Source organism: Serinus canaria, chromosome Z (assembly GCF_022539315.1).
Source record: "Serinus canaria isolate serCan28SL12 chromosome Z, serCan2020, whole genome shotgun sequence".
NCBI classification, from domain to species: Eukaryota; Metazoa; Chordata; class Aves; order Passeriformes; family Fringillidae; genus Serinus; species Serinus canaria.
The window spans coordinates 66,295,778-66,311,318 of NC_066343.1; the positions used below are offsets into that span (position 1 = coordinate 66,295,778).

Below are 15,541 nucleotides of genomic sequence, written 5' to 3' on the forward strand. Positions count from 1 at the left end.
AAGCAGCCTAGCAGCCAAGAGCTGCCCCACCTTTGGCTTCACTGTGCAGTCAGGTACAGCAGTGGCAGCACCCCCTGCCCATGCTGGGAGTGGGGAGTCCCCTGGCTGGCACTCCCAGCCCCTCGTGGCACCCAGAGGAGCCCTGGCTGTGGGCACAGAACTGCCCCACGCATCTGCTCCTGCCTGGGGAGATGAAGGGGATGCAGGACGTGGGACTGTGGGGGTGTCTGTCTGGGACAGTGCCACAGGCAGAATGGGAGCTTCAGACAATGTTTATAAAATAAGCCCTCCCACTGAATCACAAGGTTCAGAAAGGACTCTCTTGCATTCTAGAATCCTCTCCACTGACAATTTAGGGCACAGCTGGATCCAATTTAGCCCCAGATTTTGTCAATGGATTATTGTCTAAAGGATTATACAGGTGTAATAGAAACTTTGTATAGCATAGTACCACAGCATTGAGGATGCCAAATCAGATATATTTCTATAAAAACAAATAATTTATTATGATAATTAGACAAAATTATCTTTATAAGAATTATTTATACAGATTAGAAGCTATAACAATTTCAATAGTATGGTGCAATATTTTGAAGGAGTATTCATTATATTAAAGCTAGCAAAGCCAATTACAACGTAGACCCTGATGTCACCCATACCAGTAATTGTGGGCAAATCTCTCTGGTTCAGCCTCAAGAAGGGGGTATCTCCATGCAAGGGAGGAATCTCAACACACACTCTGGAAAGGAGGGTTTTAGAAGACCTTGACCTTAGAAACTGGGGGCAAGCTTTTACAGTATTATGTGACTGACTATCAGCAGGATGTCAGCTCTGGCGGGTCAACAGCTTTAGATACATTATCAACAGTATCACTTGCTGGTTTCCTTTCTCTAGTTCTTTGCCAGTTCTATCACACCTTCTCATCACTACTCAGGATGTGGAGCCTCGGGGACTGATGAGTCAGACTCATTTCAGCATTGTTCAACACCAAAAGCAGCATGACACCCCTTTCTCCATTCACCCCTGCAAATAGGGACCTGCAAATATTTGCAAATAGGGAATCGTTCAAGTTACAAGTCCTGATACAGAAATGGGACTGGGCTGTCCATCTCCCTGTCCAAGGGATATAGTACCCATCTGTCCAGGAGATCTGTGTTTCTGTGGGCACAACAGGAGCTCCCTCTTTCCTTTCCCTCCCACACCAGGACTGCAGCCTTCAAATGCTGCAGTGGCAGAGAAAGGAGAAGGAAGCAAGGTGCCCAGCCCTTGCAGAAGGGGAGAAGGGACTCAATGTAGTCGAGGGCCTGCAGCGCTGGGGCTCAGCTGCTGCCCACAGAGGTATTCTCTAGCTCCTGGCCTTACCTTGCCTTAGAGGCAGCAGAAAAGAAAGCAAGGGTCAAGTCTTTTGTGCCATTACATGTGGAGAAGTGGGTAAGGAGGCACATCCTGCTCCCTTCAGCAAAACTGCAAAAGAGCCAGACATCACTGGGACTTGTCCCCTCCCTGCCTCCCGAGCCCTCCAGTCTCCTCCAGGAAAATAAAGGGGAAGAATTGCAAGAGTCCCCTCTTCCAGTGTGGTCCTGTGCCAAAGAAGACACGGAAGAAGAACAAAAGTAGACAGCTGGACACATTTATTAAGAACTGAAGTGATTTATCCCCTTTCATGTGCTCCACTGCCTGCCCCCGGTGCCAGCAGGGAGGGGGCCATGGTACCAGACCAGGACCTGCTTCTTGGGCTCAGATTGTCACTGTCCAGGGAGCCGGGTCTCCACTGGGGATTGTGTCTGCCACAGGCCCTGCTGGGGCAGAGCCAGGCAGCATGTGCAGTGTCAGCCCAGGACAACTACAGCATCCGTGTGCCTGAGTGCACCACTCCAATCTCCTCACACAAACATTCACCCACACCCTTTTCTTTCCCTGCAGGACAGCTGCCCACCTTACCCAGCCCAAAGCCTGCAGGAGAGAGGTCTCCTGTGCCTCTGGGCAAGGTACCAGCTGCAGTTTGGGATGGCTGGGGAGCCTACGGGCTATCAGAGCCCTGAGTGATGGGGAAGGGGAGGCACAGGCTCCAGCAGAAACTCCTTAAGCCACCACACTCTGAGGAGACATCCCCCACACCTCTGGTCCCCCCTTGTGCTCAGCATCAGCAGCTGGAAGCCCTCTGAGGTCAAGGGCACATAGTGGAGGTAGGGAAGGAAAACAGCAATGTGAGTACTAGCACAGACAGGGAGGGAGGGAGGGTCCCTGCCTGCCATCTGCACCCCCCAGCTCGTGGTGCCCCTGGTGCCTTGCCCAGTGCCACCAGGCTCAAGGGTGGCTGTGGTCCTGGGGGAGCTGTGCGGGCGCCGGTGCCCGGCCAGCCCGGCGCTCCAAGGCCAGCTGCATGCTCCAGATACTGAGGGGCCGCATGTAGGCCAGCGAGCGGTACACCTTCTTCTCCCGATAGGCCTCCGGCGTCTGGAAAGCCATGCCCAGCCGTTCCCACACTGTCCGGTAGCAGCCCTCCGCCGTACGGAATCCTTCCTCCACCATGCCCTGCATGAGAGGGAACAGGAGCATCAGCACGCCCACCGAGCACACGGAGCTGGGGAGCGCAGCAGCAGCATCCCCCTGCTCACCTCCTGGATCATGGTGGCAGCCAGGGAGTAGACCACGCCGACCCACACCTCGTTGGACTGCACGCTGGAGGTGTCGGGCTTGCCATCGGGCCTCATGCCGTTCACGGCACCCATGGTGCCGCCCGCGAAGCCCAGAACGTTCTTCTCGAAGATGGTCCTGAGCGCGCTGAGAACGTGACCCTTGGGGAAAACCTGGGTGGACAGAGACAGGCTTGGTGCTTGTGCAGACCCCTCAGGATGGGTCTGGAGCAGGATTGAATTTTCCGTGAGGAAAAGGGCAACACAGCTTGCTGGGTCAACAGACACAAATTCCCACCTCAAAGAATAACAGGAGCAAGTGAAACGTCTCTTTCCCCAAAAGGTTAAAAAAGCTCCCAAAATACTTGGCAGAGATGTGCTGAAACACATTCCACACTGCTCAAGAGGACGCTGACAGCTCATCTAAGTAGCTGATCTTCAAAAACAGCTTCTCACACACAATCACCAGCCAAGCCCCTTCCCCATTTCTTGTGGGTTTGCTTTGGGGGCCTGGCCAACCACACCATCCTCATCTGTTTTATAGTTGTCACTTGCAAGAGAGACAAGAGCCATGGGGCTCATCAGCACAGCCCAGGGCCATGCCAGACACTTACTGTCAGTCTGGTGACACCAAAGCCAGGGGAAGCAGTGGCTGGGATGACACCAGGCAGGACCCTGCCAGGGAAGGCTGGGCAGTCCAAAGCAAAAGCAGCAAATCCCTCCTCTCTATGCTCAAGCCAAGCATCCCTGCAGACAGTTTTCCCCACTGTGGCTCTGGAGATAAGCCCAGGGGGTGCTGTGGCAATCAGTGAAGGGCTGGGCTGCCCTTCTCTGGCAGAAGCTTTTGGGCACACTCTCTTCAGGACTGGATCACAGACGGTTCTTACATCACATTTCTGACTTGTTCATGCACCAAGGCCACAGACAGGAGTGATGCCAGCCAGGCAATGGCAAAATACATGGAAAAAATCTATGAAATGTCGTGCTAACAGAGTAGAGGAATTCACCAGTCCCACCTGCAGTCAGCTCAGACCTCACCAGAGAGCAGGGACAAGTGCCACCTTCAGCAGCACAAGGCTGAGGCTGGGGAAAGGCAGGCAACATTCTGGACTGCACCACATCTACTGCTTCCTCCCCAAAAGGAACTGCAGGAGGCGTTTACTGCAGGAGGGCTGGGCCACACCCTGCCTGGAGCCCCAGCCACAGCCCCAGCCCCATAGTGGGGCAAACACAGGAGGGAATGAGCAGCCAAGTCACCTGAAGCTCCTCTCTGATTTCCCAATACACAGTGAAGTGGTTTGTCACCCTCCAACAGACAAAGCCACTCCTCCCTTCACTCAGCTGAGGCCTTTGCCTGTCCATGTCCACCAGAAAGCTTTGCTGTGACAGCAGCCCATGGGGTGTAAATAACCCAATGGTTCTGCACTGCCCCTCTCCCTTTAAGGTGTTGCAGCACCAGTGGCTGCTCTGAGCATAGACATGAGGAGTCTGAAGCCAACTCTTCTCTTGCAACTGAAGAGCAACAGCCTTCATGACTTGGAATAAGCCATAGATCCCTCTGATATTAATTTTGGACTTTTTAGGGCAGCAAATAACATGGAAAGTTTCATACACTTTTTTTTACCGTTTTTAAACAAATAGCACCTTGCCCACCACAAACCCTACTGGGCCCAAAGCTTGCTGCAGTTATACATCCCTGCTTGCATGGCCTTTCTGTGAGAGGGTTCTGGTCTAAGATGGATTCCACTGTACCCATCCAATAGCCTCCACTACGGTGCACAGAGTGAGAGAGCAGGCAGGTGCCTCCTACACTACCCCTAAAGTGTAACCCCCAACACATGCCAGCCCTGCTGCTGCTTTCCTCCTGCCACAGGTCCCATCTTGCCACAACCACACCAGGCAGCCCCTTCTCTTACCTCAGAGTCCCCTCGGTCCAGACCACAAGCTCCGAGAAACCACTGCCCAGCACACTGGTCTGACATGATGCTGCTGGACGTGTCACTTCCACTGCTATCATAGTTGTAGTATTTTCCTGGAAAAGGCAGGAAACAGTTTAAAATGGATAGATTAAGATACTGGCTTGTATAAGCTGTCCCTACATACCTCCCTGTGTGGCAGGAGTGCAGCTGCTTTTTCCACAAGAAAGCTCTTCTCCCTTTCCCACACCTATTCCTGCCTAGACAGCTGCTCCTTACCCTGCATTTGGAGGGGTAGCATCTCCCTTCCTTCCCCCCAGCTTGCAGGGACAGTATTGCCCCTTCCTTCCCCCATTCCACACAAGGCTCTGTGATCCAAGGAGAAGCCACTCCCTCCCAAGGGATGCACAGACGGCCAGCTGAGTGTGGTTCCCCACTGCTGAGCACCCACCATTCCAGAGCATCCTCTCAAATGCCTCCTTGCCCTTGTTCAGGATGTCCAGGTATTTTTGCTGGATCTCAGTATCCCCAAGCACTTCTGCCATCTTGCACATCATGCAGACCGCAGCCAGCCACAGTCCGCCGCAGTAGGCACTGCCGGAGCCAAACAAGAGAAGCATCAGCAATGTGGGACACCTCAAGGGTTCTGTGACAAACAGGATACAAGGGCCCAGCTCTGACCTATGTCCTTTCCCCACAGCCCCCCTTCTCCAACCACCCTCTCTTGCTCACCTGGCTCCATGCACTGCCCACGCGTCGTATGTCTGGTCAGCAAAGCCGCTGTTTTCAATGAGCCCATCGTTATCCGTGTCAAACTTCAGCTCCGACTCCATCACAGCCTGTGGGAGAGGCAGGACATGGTCACGCAGTCCTCACATCCTGGAAGCTCCTCATGCTCTGCTCGGGGGCATCCACCCTCTCAGGAAGCTGCTTGGCTCCTGAAGTGGGAAGTGGGAAACGGTGATGCCCCACAGTCTGATCTCCCAGTACCTGGCACACTGGCCACATGTCCTGCAGGTACAGGGAGTCACGTGTCAGGTAGTAGTCACGGTACACCTGCAGCACAAACTTGAGGTTGAGGTCCTTCCAGTCAGCAGTGTTGTGCATCAGGTAGGCATTGACACGCTGCCATGGCTCATCACCTAAACCAGGACAGACCAGATGCAGCAGGGCAGCAAGCAACAAACATCCCTCCTCCTACACAGGAGTGAGGACCCAAGGGTGCTGGGATTAAACAGCACTGAAAGAGCAAGTTGTACCCTGTGCCATCTCTAGTGAGAACAGCCTTCCTGCTACTTCCCTCTGTCTCCCTGGTAAAAGATCCATGCAGCACGGTCTTCATCACCACCCCACACTATCCAGCTTTCCATTCCCAGAAAATATAGAATCACACAATCATTTAAGCTGGAAAAGACCTCTCAGCACTGCTAAGTCCACATCTGAACCACATCCCTAAGTGCCACATCTACGCTTTTAAATACACCATGGATGGTGGCACCACAACTTCCCAGGCAGCCAGTTCCAATGCTTGACAACAACAAAAAGTGTATTTCATGCACCATACCCATTTCCCACAGCTTGGCATCACCTCTGCTCCCCCACAGGCCCAAAAGACCCCTCACCTGGGTCCCCAGTGTCATGTGGCACCACATTCTTCATCTTCACCTGGGCTGTCTGACCACAAATCAAGTACTGCCGGGGCTGGACATCCTCATTCACCACAGTGACAGCTGCAGAGAACACAAAGCAGGACATATGAGAAGGACAGCAGAAACTGAGGCAGAAAGGTCCAAGCATAAGCACAGGCAGAGCCAACAGCACCAGTATGCCAGGCTGCCCTTTGGAGCTCCACGGTCACAGCCCTCGGCAAAGACCTGAAGGGATAGGCTGCTCTCCATCCCCCACTCAGCAGGGGACATGCAACTGTCACTACCCCCTTAAGGGAGGGCTGGGAAGGGAACCCAGTGGGCTCAGCCCGACCAGAGCCCAACAAAGGGCTGTGCTCCACACTCTGACCAGCAACAAGCAGCCACCAAACCCAGCCAGAGCTCCCAGACTGGGAGTCTGCAAACAGCTCCATGTCTGCTCTGCAAGGGGCAAGGACAGAGCTGGGAAGATCAGGGGCTACACCAGGGCAGGCAGAGCCAGCTGGGCACACCCAGCATGGCAAGAAGGCACCCCCAGTGCTGGGCACTGAGCTGCTGGGGCAGCAGCATTCCAGGGCTGCAAGTGCTGGGCACAACAGAGCGGCTGGAGGGGGATGCTGGCTCCATGGCACACATCTCTGCAGCAGCAGCAGCTGTCCCAAAGGCTCTGTCTCTCCATGAGGTGAAGGCCTGAGCAGGCACCAAGGCAGGGCTCTGGGGACACTCACCAATGTCATACTGCAGGCTGATCTGCAGCTTGGGCCACAGCATGATGAGGGCGAAGGAGGCGTAGAAATGGACATCGTAGGTGTTGTACATCCGGTACTCCTGGCCTGGCAGGACAGGGCAGGTGGTGAGGGAAAGGACACTGCCATGGGGAGGGGAGAAGGGGCAAAGCTGCTCCCTCCACAGGGCCCTGGACACGGGCATCTTTCCCAGCCCACGCAGGGGCTCCCGTTCAAAGAGGGTTTCATTCTTTACACAGAGCATCAGGCATGTGGGGAACACTGCATGCCCTATCCTTCAGGGTTGCAAGGGCTTTTCCTGGGAATAGCACTGCTCCCTACACACACTGGAGTGTGAAAAACATCCCCATGGCAGGTTCAAAACACACTATGGCTACAGTAATGGGAGGGCTTGAGGCTGGAGAATGCCTCACATCCTTGTGAGTTACCTTCCAAATAAGCAAACCTTCCGTACTCCCGCAGGACAGGGAGCAGGTGGGAGAGCCCCGCCCCTGCCGGCCCCTGTAGGTCCTCAGCACAGCAGTCAGGGGGCACCTCCATCCAGATGGTCCCTCCATCCGTCAGGAAGTAGAGCTCATTGAACAGGGCTGACTTGTACCAGGAAGGCAGCTGGCTGTGGGAAAGAGGGAAGCTCATCCTCGGAGTCCAGGGTGGTGGTGCTCCTGTGGCAGCCAAGCCCAGGAGGCCACTGGGAAGGTGCTCTCATCTGCCCTACCTGTTCTCCAGGATGGGATTCTGCCACGCTTCAATCTTCCTCTCCCACTCCTCGTAGTGTGTCAGGGCATAATGGGACAGGGCAGGAGCAGCATCGCCTTTGCTGCCAAAAAACCGGGTGTACCGCCTGCCAAGGGAGGGATTGGTCAGCACCCCATGGGCTCCACCTGGGAAACCCACACAGACACCACAGAGGGACACTGGATTGCAGAGAACAGTGGAACTCTGTTGCTACTGCAGGGGCACTGGGGAGCAGGGGTTGGACACAGGGTCCTCTCCCTGAGCTGGCAGGGCCACAGCCACAAGGAGCGGGCAGCAAAAGGTCCCCTCATAGTACACAAGTCAGCGAGGAGGGAAAACAGGGCTTTGGGGGCATGAGCCAAACACCAGTAGAGAGAACCCACCTACCTGAGGTGCAGCTTTTCCTTGGAGCCAAAGTGAACACAGGGCATGTCCCAAGCTAAGGCAAACTCCAACGTCTTGTGCCCATGGGCAGGCACCCTACAGCTGGCACACACTGCTGCTGCTGTCACCTCTCCCTTCTCTGTCAGCCGACTTTTACCTACCAGAAAAAAATTAAGATATTCTTAAGCAACCAAGGAAGACCAAATGGAGGGTAACTGAAGTTCACACACACGTTGAGGGAGACGAGAGTGGGCGTACCAAAGCTCTTGTACAACCTGGAAGGTATAGCCCAGGGCTTTAAGGGATGATGTCGCTGCAGGGAAAAAAAACCTTCCATAGGAGGAGTGGTTAAAAAGATTCAGTCATCCAAGAACAGGAACAGATCAGGCAGGAAAAGCCACCAGGCATGAATGGAAGCTACAGAGTATCCCATGACTCTGTATCTGCACTGCAGTCAGAGACACTGTGACTTTCTAGGGACAGTCATTGTTTCCAGATTTTTGCAGGGCATTTGAGCCACCCTGGTATTTAAGAAAAACCCTTAGGTGGCTGGATAATTATATGCTGGTTCTGACATGTGTACGAGGTAAACTAATTACAGCGACATAAGCACAGATCCTGACTATGATAATGTCTGGCATGCATGAAGAAAAAACCACAACCCAATAGCCTGGAGAGCTCTGAATGCTTCTAAGCAGGAAGCTTATTTTTCTGGAAAAAATTACATCACAAACAATTCATTTACATAATTTAAGCCTCAAAAAATCTTGCCAAGACCCAGCAAGACCCCTAGTTTGTCAGCACCATCCTTGTTTAAAAACTGACAGACATTAGGGAAATGGTCACCTTTTATGGCAATAGGGGTGAGTACCAAAAGCTGGAGATGCCACCCTGCTTCAAGGCTCCTCCCAAGGGAGTGAGCAGAGACCTGAGAATGGATGCAGAATTATCAGAAAAATACCAGAGATGTTTAGAGAACTGTTACAGTAGGAAGAGGACAGAAAGTGACAGCAGCACTAAATCCCAAACACTGGTTACACCAGCAAATGCTAGTGGTAGCAATTCTGACAGGACACAGCTAATTTATCTGAAAATGAACTAAGGGAAGGGGGCTGGGAAGCACGCCGGCTTCCTAGCAGAAATCTCAATTCAGTGTGCAACCACACAGAGAATAATGAGACATTGGCATGTGTAGCCAATACCCAAGAACAGCCTCTAAGTGGTATGAACAGCTTTTGGAGAACCACAGCAAGGACAAGCAATATGAAGTTTAGATACAGCCTAAATTTGGGAACAAGCCACAGCATCCTGGGGAGATTTTGAAGAGCCAAGAAGGCTGGAGGAAAGAACTCTGCCCTGGCTTGGGTGCCCAGAAGCAGCATGGCCACCCACTTGCCCTGCTCCCCCTGCACCCATCCCAGGGTGGATGGAGGCACTCACCAGGGGGTGAATCCAGCCTGCCATCCTGCAGGAGATCCTGCCACACCTCTCCACCCAATCCTGTGGGATCAAATGCCGTCACATGGGTGACTCCCGTGCCAGCCTGAACAAGGGAAGAGCATCATCAGGGGCTGCTCCTTTGGAGGAGAAGATTCACTCTCCCCTCCCCAATACCACCAGCAGGACATGATACTCACTTCTCATGTGCTGCCCAGCAACTCTCAACTCGTTGCCTCAGCTGCTCTCCTGACACCATTCCCAAAGAGGGTGCCCTCAGGGAAGTCATGTCTCCACTCTTGGAGTCAGGCAAGCGCTGAGGAACGGTGCCAACCCCAAGCCCTTGCCACCCCATCCTTTGCCAGCTGCCTGCAGGCAGCTCCCCAACATGCAGCAGGGCTGCACAGTCTCCCCAGTAGGAGCCACGGCAGCAGGGCCAGCCCTTTACCTTTTCCCGGGCAGAGATGGCCAGGGTGAAGGGGTTCACGGGCGGGCAGTGGTGCAGCAGGACCCCAGCAACCCGCTGGCCATCCTTGTGGAAGGTGAAGGGCTCGTTCCAGTGCCCGCCGCTCCCGGCCGCCTTCGCTCCCGGCCCGTTCTGCAGGCTGAACATGATGGACACCTCCACGTCCTCGTCCCTCCCGTTCTCCACCTCCCAGATGAACACTCCCACCGGCAAGCTGGAGTCCTGGCAGAGACGCAGAAAGCTGCCTACAGGGCTGCTGCTCCGCAGCATCATTTCCCCCCTGCTGGGGACACCACGCAGGATGCAGCGGCAGCAAGAGCACGGGCAATAACAACTTGGACTTGGAGTCTCTTGCCAAGCTGAGCAGCAGCAGCAGGAGCAGAGGAATTCGGGAAGAAGGCAAGACAAAATTCCAGAGAAGCAGCCCTGGGCTGGCAAGCCCCACGCCGGGCAGCAGAGGGACGGAAAGCAGCCTTTAGGGCTCAGCCGGGCGTCTCATCACTCATCTGCTCGGCAGGCTGATACCGGCTCACGTGCTGCTGCAATGCCGGGGTAAGAGGAAGGTCAGACGTGTCAGCAGCACAGCTGCCACCCTCGCCTGGGGCTGGCAGGCGGCACGGGCAGCGCTGAGCCATCCCTTGCTGCAATGCCGAGCTCCCGCACGGCAGCGGGGCTTCCTCCGCCCACAGGGCTGCTGAGTGCGGCCGTGGGGACACGCTGGGAAAGGTGCGAGCGAGCAGCTCTACCCTCGGGAGTGTGGAAATGCTGGGAAAGCGGCGAGCGAGCAGCTCTGCCCTCGGGGATGCCGTCACCGCCTTACCTTATAGTCATGGGGGATGACGGGCGAGACCTGCCGGCAGGTGAGCACCACCTGCTGCCCCGGCAGCTCGTAGACCAGCCAGGCACGGGGGTACAGGGCATGGTAAAAGGCGTAGTGGCCGCAGTAGCCCCAGTTCCAGCTCTGCAGGCTGCTGGGTCTCTCCATGGACAAGACCTGCTGGTAAATGGTCTGTCCCTTGCACCGCAGGCACACTGTGAACTGTGGAGGAGCACATCAGGGGATGAGAGGAGTCCTGTGGTAGATGTCCCAAGCACCCAGGCTGCTGCAGTGACTCTCAGTCCCCTCACAGACCCTACCTGATTGGCGATGACTGTTTCGTAGTGGTAAAGGCCAGGGTTCAGCTGCCATCGGCAGAACTCTCCCCGCCAGCCACGGGTGATGGTGCCTCCCCCGATCCCGCCCAGCGGGCACCCTGGCAAAGACACCAGTAGTTAGCAACCCCATTCCTTCCCCAGGTGGCACCTGGCTCAAGAACTCTCCCCATTCATTTCTGCAGGGGAGAGCCACTCAGTATCATCCAAATCACAAAAGCTCCTTGACTCATTCATTCCACCTAGCACCCTGATGGCCCCGTTTGAACCCCTGCCCACCCCAGTGTCCAAAGTGAAGGCTGACCATAGATCTGCTGCAGAGGAACAGCACACAAGAGGTCAATGAAGGCAGTTTTCTTCTCTATGCAGGTCTTCTTGACCCACCACCTGAAGTACCTGTAAGGGAAAGAGAAGTATTGAAGAACTAAGGAGCAGGCAACACCATCCCTTCATTGTCACTGGGCAGGAGGAGCATAGGTTAAGCTTTCCTTTCTGGCAGAGATGTACAACAGGAACCCGTGTCCCCATGCACATGACATGAAGTGATAAGGAATGATAAGGCTCTATCACCCATCTGGAGCATGCATCACTCAGCAAGTACAAGCAGGCATATTTCAGGCAGCTCAGGATTGACTGCAAGGGCAACTCAAGAGCAGGACTCCCAGCTCATGTAGCACAGGCTTTCCCAGACACTCATGGAGAAGTGGGAATGCACACAAGGGCCTCCATGCCTAGTACACAGTGTCCTGCTAAGGAAGGCCTGCAAGCAGAGGCGCAAGCCCAGAAGAGACACACACTGCTCCAGGGACACGAGCCTTGCTCTTCCACCTCCACCCACTTCCCCATTGCTATACACTATCACTTCATCAGGGGCAGAGGGCACAGGGCAGCCTTGCCCTGGAAGTGGTGATGGTTGCTGTCTGCAGCTGGCAGGATCCTGGGGACTTGCCTCCTCCCGCACACCAGCTGCACAGACCAGCACTGCCCATCAGATAATTTCTCACCCAAAGGTCTGGGAAGCAAGACACCCAAACAGGGGCACACCTGCAGCTGGGTGTGCCAGCACCACTGCAGGCAAGAGGAGCAGGGCTGGGCTCAGATTCAATGCTTGTAAAGTACTGGCTTTGGCTAATAAACTGCCCCAAGTTAAGCCTTCTATTCAGAGACAATTAGCACATGGGAACCAGACTAGAAGCTGCTGAACCTTGCCCAGGAAACAGTCAGGTAAGACCCAACTGGCAGCTCAATGGCCCTGTGTGCCAGGTGGGCAGGGGGGACACAGGAGCCCCCATGGTGAGCAGAGTCCCTGAGCTACCTCCAGACAACCATTTCATATTGCTGAGCAGAAAACCACCCCAACCAGGAGCACACAGCCTGTCCTGCTCCTGATTGCACAGGATGCAGAGCGCAGGCGATGGGCAATGAGCAATAATCCCCTGGGACATGCACACCCAGGAGCAAGGGAGAGAGGCTCTCCCATGACACCTCTACTGCTATGCTTCCCAAACAGAAACAACCCACAGTTGACTTTTTGGCTGCTCACTGGGCAATCATCTTTATTCACCAACATCTAAGGTCCTCAAATCTCTCTCAGGGTGAGATTTTCTGGGTTGCAATCTCACAGGACCTAACTGCAGCCTGCTCTTTGCTCCTACAGACCCAGCTTTGTGTTTGACTGTCTGTGCATGTTTTGCTCACAGAGGTTCAGGGCATGATGAGAACCAGCCTGTCCTGCTTGACTGCCCTGAACCAGGGCCTGCCACTATCTTCCAGCTATATCTGCTGCAATTGCTCTTCTCCAGACAGGACAGTCCCAGCCTTACCCCGCCAAGGCGAGGTTTTGGCAGTGCTCTTTCTCTCTCAAGGAAATTATTATTAATCTTTTTCAACCCAGCGTCAAGGAACCAACCCAGCTGCTTCCCCAGCAGGCTTCTGGCAACAGGAAATAAGGCCAGGCAGAGTGGCTGCAGCACAGCCTAGCAGGGCATCCTGACTTCTTGGAAAGGAGGCAGGAGATGGATTTCAGGAAGCAGTTTTTACACGAGAACACAGTTGAAAAACTTTGGAATTTATTGCCACTGCCAAAGTAATTTTACCATTTCAATATGCAAACTCTTCTCCTGACAGCTTCTCCCAAAATCACACAAGCCAGCAGGAGAAGCCCAGTGGTCCAATTGCTGGCTATTAACAGCTCTGCCAGGGCTGAAGAATAACAAGGAGAAAGACTTTGTGTTCTGTAGCACCAAAAGTCCTGCCAGGGCTGGAGGGCATTTCTTCCCCTTCAAACTGGCATCGGAGTTAAAACCTAGCTGAACATGACCCAGCTGATCTGGATTTGTGCCATGACCCCTCTCAGGACACATGAACCACCTCTGCGGAAACCTACCTGCACCTCTTCACCTGCCTCGCCAGCCTCAGCTGAGCCCTCTGCACAGCCCTTTCTTTCCAGACACACATGCTCCCAACAGTTAACCTTACAAGCCCTGATTAACAAAAAAATCCTGCATCAGGGCTGTCCACACCCCCAGCCATGTCACCTGCACCTAGAACTGGTGCTGCAGAAGAGGGCACCCTTCATCATGTTTAATTCCACGCAACAATGTCAACCCAGGATGTTGTGGCTCCTCTGCTGAGCTCCTCTGGATCTCCTGAGCCTAAGCAGTGGCCCCAAGGTGCCCCCAATGGCTACAAACACCTGTACCAGGTGACTTTGCACTTGATGCACCAAGCCATGCCAAGGTTTGAGAACATCCCTGGCACAGGGGTCACTCAGGAAAAGGCAGGCCAATCTGCAGGGCTTCACAGATCCCTGCACCATGACACAGAACTGAACTCCAGATTTCTCTTGCAGCACCAGCATCCAGGTTTCCATGAGCTGGCTGCCCCAGCCAGGCAGATGCTGAGATGTCCACCTGGAGCATGCAGCCTCCCATATATCCTTGCATCCCTGAATGGGCTGCCGTTTCAGCCAACAATGTTTGCCTTGGGTTTTAAATCAAAACCACACAGATATTTCTCATTACCCTAGCGCTTTGTCTCCTCTGCTCTTATGGCTGGAATCTCCTGGCAAGGAAGCTCTTGCCATGGCAAAAGTACTTTGAGAAAACAACTAAATTACCTCCTAAACTTGAACAGAAGAGGCAGTAGTTTGACTTCAAGCTTCTTGCTTTCAAAGACCTTTTCCTAGGACAGATACAAGGCTCTTCCAGACTTCAATGAAAACAAGGCCAGGATCACCTCTCCTCCCTGCTCACCCCACCAGAACTTCATGCTTTCCCACATGCTCAGATCATCCCAACCTGCTGCAGCAGCTTTTCCAGCAGCCTTTATTTATCTCCAGCGTATGACCTATGCTCTCCCTTCCCGGATGCCCAGGCTCGCACCGGGGTGTCTCAGGTCAAACCAGCATGCTTTGCACCCCAAAGCAATCCAGAATCTGCCCTTTCATCCAGCTTTGCAGGAACCAGCTTGGCAAGTGGCAGCTTCCAAGGACACCAGCAGAAAATGGAGGCAGAAGTCATAAATCCAGCACAAGGAAATAATCAATGCCGTGGCAGGTCCCCGCATTCAGCCCCACGGGTGCACAAGCACGGCCAGCACCCGGACTCCAGCGTTAAAGGCTAAAACGACGCTGTCGCTTTCCACGCGTGCTCTCCGTCGTCACTTCCAGCTCACCCCAAGGCAAAGCCGAGAGAGGTGCCCCGCTCCGGAACCTGCCACAGCACACAGCGTTCCAAACCCCTCCCAGCTGGCCCTAGTTTAACCTCCAGCGGCCAGCACTGGGGACTGTGCCGGGGAGGATAAGGCAGCGATGAGCCCTAGGGATGGGAAATGGGGGTCCCCATCCCCAAGCGATGCCCCGAGTCCTCCCAGCTCCCCCGTTCTGAGGAGCCCAAGCGCCGGGTGCTGCCCCTTCAGCACCAACTTCTCCCGGTGCCGGCGCCAGGAAGGCTGGAGAGTGCCGGCGCCTCCGGGCGGTAGGAGGGCGGCTCCCGCCAGCCCGGGGCCTTCCGTGATCCGCCGGACTCTGCCCGTTCGTACACCGAGACATCTCCGGTGCCTCCCCGGAGCGAGGCCCCTGCGGCACCGAGCGGCTCCAGCGCAACGCTGTGTCCCCCGCGGAACGCCCTCCCTCGTCCCGGTGTGTTCCTGGCCCCCTCCATCCCCCGCCGTACCGCAAGCCGAAGCCGACGTGCCGCAGGACATCGCGGAGCGGCACGTCCCCGGCACCGTAGGGCTGCCGCAGCTCCTCGAAGCTGTGTGCCAGGCAGACGCGCCAACCGTCCGCCGCCACGCCGCGGCCCTGCGCTGCACCCTCGTAGCGCCGCATCAGCGGCCACTCCACCGTCTCCTCCGCCGCCGCCATCACCGCCCCCCGCCCCGTGCGAGCCCTCTTCTTCACCGCCCCGCCCCGCCCCGCCCC

At 55.1% G+C, this 15,541-nt stretch overlaps 1 protein-coding gene across 1 annotated transcript; it reads right to left on the minus strand.

Annotated features, from left to right (window-relative positions):
* Positions 1-1,614: 1,614 nt before the first annotated feature.
* GBA2 (glucosylceramidase beta 2) lies at positions 1,615-15,520 on the minus strand. Its single transcript, XM_050987104.1, has 17 exons — positions 15,294-15,520; positions 11,423-11,514; positions 11,104-11,219; positions 10,787-11,005; positions 9,949-10,188; positions 9,504-9,606; positions 8,067-8,220; positions 7,660-7,785; positions 7,373-7,557; positions 6,927-7,031; positions 6,175-6,282; positions 5,543-5,694; positions 5,285-5,391; positions 5,004-5,146; positions 4,553-4,668; positions 2,619-2,810; positions 1,615-2,535 (listed from the first exon to the last, which is right to left on the minus strand). Exons 1-17 carry the CDS (start codon positions 15,482-15,484, stop codon positions 2,308-2,310), a joined length of 2,577 nt encoding a protein of 858 aa, XP_050843061.1. The 5' UTR covers positions 15,485-15,520; the 3' UTR covers positions 1,615-2,307.
* Between the last annotated feature and the right edge of the window lie 21 nt (positions 15,521-15,541).